The following is a 6,756-nucleotide window of genomic DNA, read 5'->3' on the forward strand; positions in this document are numbered from 1 at the left end:
TATATATATATAACAAAAGAATTAAATAATAATCTGCTATTACGAATGACGGCGCACTTTGCAAAATACGAGCATAATTAATGCGAGATATCTAATTACATCTTCCACTGTTTCTTTTCTTGTTAGTAAGACTTTTATTCTCCTAGAAAAATCACATAAGAAAAATTTTTATTAATTCTAACACTGTGCACGAGGAACGCAGCACAATGATTATCTTTAAATGATATCACGCCGTCAAATCCGTTAACGCGGCCCTCTTATACATTGTTCTTTCTCGTCAATCCTCGTGCATAGTCCTCCGTTCCGAGGCGAGGGTCCTAAAGGGACCCTCGTCGGAGCCCTAGGTACGCGCCGCTCTGCCAGCGACGCGAGCTCACCTGCGAAGTGCTCATGGTAGCCTTCAGGAGTGCACACTGAGATTGAATCGTACCAATCAGCGGCATATATACCGACACTTTCGCCCACTGCTCGCTGGCCCACTCCACGGAAAATCGCGCTCGTCCGCGTCGGTCTTTCTTTAAGGTGAACAGACCGACACCGCGCTGTAAGCCGTTTTCCCACGGGCTATCCGCCCCAGCGTGGCTGATTACTGCCGGATGCCCGGATACGGGCGGCGTAACATCGCCGCCCCGTCGTTCCAGGCTGTTCCAATCGCTATTCCCCTCGCCAAGGAAGAATCGCAATTTCAGAGTTTGCTATCGATTCGACTTTTCTTTCGCGAGCCTCTCGATTTAATTCGCGACTTTCTTTCCTTCTTTCTTTCTTTCACTTTGACGGGGGAAAAACATCACGGACATTTGCTCTTTTTTTGCCCATGCCTCGTGAATTTTACCGGATATAACGGCGGTCGTAGCTCCCAATGCGTTACGCAACGCAGAACTAGTTGCCTTAAGCAGAGATAATTAGGAAACTCAATGACGTATATAACCGAACAGATAAGAAATACATTATCTAATGTACCTTTACTAACTATGACTCTCATAAGAGGCAAGAAAATATTTTTCTAAAAATGTTTTTAAAAATTATTTAATAATTGTTTGTAATATTATAATTATAATAAAAACTTCATCGAGAGGCCATAAAATACATAGACGTAACAGCCTGTCCTTAGATGACTTGTAATGCTTATGCTTTCGCCTGAGAAATAAGTGGATGATAATGTGACGGAGGACGTTCGACTTAAATCTGACGTCATCACATAATCGCCCATGATAGAGATCTTAAATGTAATTCTACGATCTCATCGGCACGTTTTCTTCGAGAAATGGTTTAGTAGCACTCACAGAACTCCTCTCAAACGCCTTAGGAGACATAACTCCTATCGATACACTCGATTCACTCGAGCAATTAACCGCTACGACTCGGAAAAGACTCTTTGATAACGCATAACTCTTGCGAAAATTAAATCACATTAAGATATCGAAATCTTCCTTAATTAATACATGACTGGTGGGTTTTACGAGTCACCTCGTGGCTCGTAAAATCTAATTAAATGACAAAATTCATACAGTGTGAAATGATAATGCGCATGCCAGACGATGTGACGATTAGACTTTCTCCGTGTGTCGCGGACACGCGCGCATATTTTGTATCCCGGCATCATGCTTGATGTCCGTTTAATTAAAAAGTAAATTCGCAATGCGCGAAGGAAGTTGTTAAAGTTAAAGTATTACAACGCTTGGCAATAATGCGGTCGATGTTGCACACGTTGATGGTCGTGAAAATTTTCGTTTCAACACACTCACTCATGAGGTAATCAACGCGCTATTGTTGTCTTTTAAATTATCTTTTCGTCAAGTTTTACATTTTGTAATATTTCATATAAATACATTTATATAAAAGAATCGAAAGTTTTTCGATTGTCAATCAATCAACCGTGTCGTTAATAACGTAATCATATGTGAATCATCTAATGTCGAAATAAAACCGATATCTTTCTCATTTTTTTGACACTCGATTCTAATATACCGTTATTGGGTTTTAAAAAGACATATGCCACTGCTTAAAGTCATTCACGCGTAGCAACTTTTTATTAAAACCACTTTCATAATCGATTCACATGAATACTTTAGCATTAAATGTAACTTACTTGTATCATTCCCACGTGGCATTTTATTGGCCGCTAAAATAAACCAACGGAATTCTAAATAAACACGTTAAATAACGTCTTTGCAAAAGTCTCACTTATATAATATTTCGTATTAAATAATTATAACGCAATTATATGTGTGTGTGTTTTGTTTAATAAACTTGTGTAATGATCATATAATTATAAGCCATATGAAGCGCAATACGCATATTAGATAAATATTCATATCTCGCTTAAACTATCACAAAGTTTCAATACACGGCAAGCATTTGCATTATTCAGTAAACAATTGTTCCATGTATCGGTCAGTACGGATTTCGTTTAATGAGGATATGCTCATTACAAATTCATTTAATCGAGTTGAACTTTTATTTAATATATTGAACTCTTGACCAAAATGCATGTAATTAAATAAATATAATATATATTGCATATAATGTGGTAATCTTTACCTCTCTCTCTTTCTTTTTCTCTATCATTAGTTATTGTGAAATCATAGTCCATTTTAAATATGTACCACTTTGCTTACTCACATAATCGATTTAATCTTCTTGCTAAGCTGCATAATTTATTAATAATTTAAATATTAAATAAACAACATAATACAATATAAACTATAACACCTGTGCAATATATGTTTCTCTATACTTTAATTTACTAAAAAAAGATACGAGTAAAAGAGAGAGTCGCGGATATAAATTTCTCAATAAATCATTTTTTTTGTGCGGTACAATCTTTCTCAATCCAAATCAAATTTACTTATAATGTTATTTTAAAACGTCTATAATTTATGCAATCAATTTTTACTTATAGCTTTTTAAATAGTTTATTTTAATGATTAAATTATTTCTAAGAGTGTGTAATAAACAAATACTTCTATTAATGTATGTATGATTTGAAACTTAAAATAAAAGCAAAAATTTAAGATATCCCAAAGGCTATAATTATGTATAAAGTTACCGTGTATATTTTTTAATTATGTTACCGTCACACGCGCAGTGAGAAAAATCAATTCAAACATAAGCAAATATGAAAATTTATATAATTAATCTCCATCAATAAACACGCAAGGCATAAACATCCGCACTTTCGAAGGAACTAAAATCGCGATACTATTTAGAGAAAGAGAGAGAAAAAGAAAGAGCTTGAAGCCTCTTTCATCTCTGTAGAACGCAAATTATGTTTATGTTTGAAGGGCCGGAGATGTTTCAGAAGCGGAAAGGACGTAACTAGAAAACGGCTTGATAAACACCTTGAGCGAGAACATCTATCCATATATTCATGAGAGCCGCGGTCTGGCCGACACCAAAGCCTTTCCCATTATTGCATAAGGTTACACTTTGCGGTCGGTGAAGCAGAAATGCAGACTACGCGAAAATCCTGTCGACGACTGTCATCGTCGTAGACAGTGCGCGAAAATTCGTCGGTGAACTTAGGGAGTATTTATGGCCACCTCGTTGTCACTCTCCCTCAATCATATAAAAAGTTTAAGCAACTTGAATGCCAAAAAAATACTTCGAGAAAGATAAGAATCGCAAATTGAAAGTTTACTTTGCGGCCTCGGGACGTTGTGGTTTTCTGCAACCGCGATCAATTTGCGTTTTACGCGAACGAGACCACCTGTCGGAAAAAAATACCATGCTGATTAAATTAATAACGCGTTGACCCGTACACTTTTCTAATAAACTCTGCCGGGGAGAAAAGGGATACGCAGATATTTAAGTTGACATTAGGCGCAGGTGCTCGCGTGCAAAGGAATAATTTGCATACGGTGTACACAAGAGCTCGGCTTACTCCGTCATACGAGATCAAAAGCGGTTTTCGTGGTTTCGCGAAAAAGCACTTCTAAAAGACATTAGCGATAGGAAGCGCGATGTGTCAAAATTTACATAATTTTGATCTGCATAAATATGAAGAAATTGGTAGAAAGTATATGATTGCCGATATTGCCACCTTCAATACAAGCGTGCATCGTATGCATTGTGTCCAGCAATAAAGATAATCGGCCAGTTCACTTCGCAAAGTTCCGCATACGTAATGTTACGAAGTCACTGCAATCGGTCGAACAGAAAAGAAAAAAAAATAATAATAAAGGCTGAAGTTTTCACCGCCGCTATAGATTTAATCTGGTATTCTTATAGCGGCCTGTGAAAACAGCTTCCTGATATTATTTCTACTGCAGAGAAACTTTCGAGCGAATAACTTCGCAATTAAAATCATGCGGCTCGCATACGCGTAATTTCGAACATAATAACACTTCGCGCAAAGCACTTATGACACAATAAGAATACACAGAAAAGTTTAATTTGGGAAAGACAACTAACGCCTTATGAGAGCATCCATACAATACATCTATTCCTGGACGAACAAGAACATCAAAAACAAATATTGAACCGTTGCGTTTAACATTAATATATTCAATACGCACCAAAGTATATAATACAATGTTACATCAATGATACTTACTTATTTAATTATTAACGTAAAATAAATGTATTACATATTATTATATTATTAACATAAAATTAGCATGCTCATGCGATATATTAATGTATTAGTTATATAATGTATTAATTGAATATTATGAATAATAATTAATTATATAAATTTATTACATGTATTTATATAGATATATCGCGATATGTTAACAATACATCGCAAAAAGTTACATAAACTTTAACGTGCCTAATTAAAACTTTATATCACGACACACTAAGTTTTTTAATCAATAATTATTGATCAACTTACACGGATATATTGTCACTGCTCGATGAAAATGCGCGGCAGAGAGTTAGTTTAAAGTAGAAACGACCGCAGAAAATAAGCCATCCCGGGATCCTAGCGAGTGTAATTAGTTTTAAATTCAATGAACGTAAGACTCTCGCGGCTTTAGCAATTAATAGATTGCCGCCACACGCTCGCACAACGGCTAATTAGATAGAAGTGAAGTTCCAGTTCATTACTGTTCGCTGCTACGTATTTTTTTGATATCGATTTTTACTATTGTTCAATACTGTACATACAATCTATATGATCTTTCAAGAATATTTTTCGAAGTAAATATATTGAAAGAAAAGCAATTTTTTTCCAATAAATTACTATCGAGGGATGATCCCCTATAATAAAACTCTTGATTTGCAAGAAAGTTGACATCTCTGATACATTCGAAACTGTCAATTGTCAGCTTTTGGAATATTGTGTCGGCAAGCAACAGCGCGAGTAGATTGCGGTCTCCAGTGAATCACTATAAATTCATCGAAAACAATTTAATCGCAGAGTATAGGTCAAGTGGAAGCCATCGCATACATCGTTCCCCCGATTTTCGTTGCGGGTTGATCGACAACCAATCGGAAGGTATATAGGGATCGTTTGGCCTTTCGAAACATGCTTCTATCTAAAGCTAGGAGTCAAATCAATATTTTCGGATTCAAATATGGAAATACAAATTCAGATGTATGGAAATTTATTCGTGCCGATAACTCTGATAAACCATGGATACGCGAATATTCCAACACCCTTCGAACCAGCCGAGATCGAGGTACAAAGTCATTTCGAGATTAACTGTACCCGCGGGAACTACGTGCGATAAACCAAAAATCATGCCGTTGTTATATATCGAGCGGCACCGAGTTTCTACATTCGCGGCAAAAACCATTTTTGACATGCATGAATTTTGTCCGATTGCGTTAACGAGTTTCAACAACTTCCTAAAGTGGCAGCGACGATGATAGTGGCGATCAGCGTCTTCAAATCATTCTTTTTAATTTCATAGCCTGTGACGAAACTATCTTCCTCTCAGCAACAAATATCACGGCGCACGAAATTGTAGGAAAGAGATAACATCCTGATTGAACAAGCTATGAGCATAAAAATGAGGCAAATATATTAAATTTGAAAGAGAGAGAGAGATCGAAAAAAAGTTGATACCAAATGTAAATGCGTTCGTATATTTGGACGGTGTATGAAAAGAAAAAAAGCGAATAAAGAAAAGCACTTTCGTGTCATCAAAAAATTCCAATTCTCTGCCTCTTAAATTAATTAAGCTCTAAATATTGATGAAGCTCTCGGCTAACACAGAAACACAGAAAAGCAATGTCAATCAAACCAAATTAATAGAAAATCAATCTTAAAATTGCATTATTTATCGCTGTAAATCATTTCAATGCATTAACTTGTTTTATAATTAAGAGATTTTTGATTATCCATAAATGTAAAATACATTAATAAATTTTATGAAATCATAAATTAATTAGAATTTTAAGAGTCATATAAAAAATTGTTTGCAAACATACGAAAAATAATTAAATAAGCAAACATACGAAAAATAATTAAATATGCTTTGTATTTTAAGTTCATATTTTATTCATAAAAGAGAAAGCATCTGATAAAAATAGCACATATATTTATGTTAGTAATTAATCTTAAAATATACTAATTTTTTATATAAATAATGTGTGCTTTCTCAAGTTTTAAAATATATAAAGCAAAGATATATTTAATTGAATAAGAGTATATTTAATATTGAAAACTTGAAACTGAAAGATTTTTGATCAATGATAAATTATTTATATATGTATATCTTTATCTACTTATATACACTGAATAGAAATTTAATATCACACAATTGTAGCGAATAATTCGAATTTTTTCCGCTTTGCGTCGCAAAA

General features: G+C 34.8%; 1 protein-coding gene across 1 annotated transcript in view; it reads right to left on the reverse strand.

The window, feature by feature from the left end:
* The window catches only part of LOC115240382 (H/ACA ribonucleoprotein complex subunit 1-like), a 2,090-nt gene extending 1,615 nt beyond the window's left edge, over positions 1-475 (reverse strand). Inside the window, exon 1 of the mRNA XM_029815504.1 lies at positions 378-475. Coding sequence (XP_029671364.1) covers positions 378-443 — 66 coding nt within the window. The 5' untranslated portion in view covers positions 444-475. The remainder of the gene's footprint in view (positions 1-377) is intronic.
* Positions 476-6,756: the final 6,281 nt, after the last annotated feature.

The sequence above is a fragment of the Formica exsecta genome, unplaced genomic scaffold (assembly GCF_003651465.1).
Source record: "Formica exsecta isolate Colony F162 unplaced genomic scaffold, ASM365146v1 scaffold425, whole genome shotgun sequence".
Lineage (NCBI taxonomy): Eukaryota > Metazoa > Arthropoda > Insecta > Hymenoptera > Formicidae > Formica > Formica exsecta.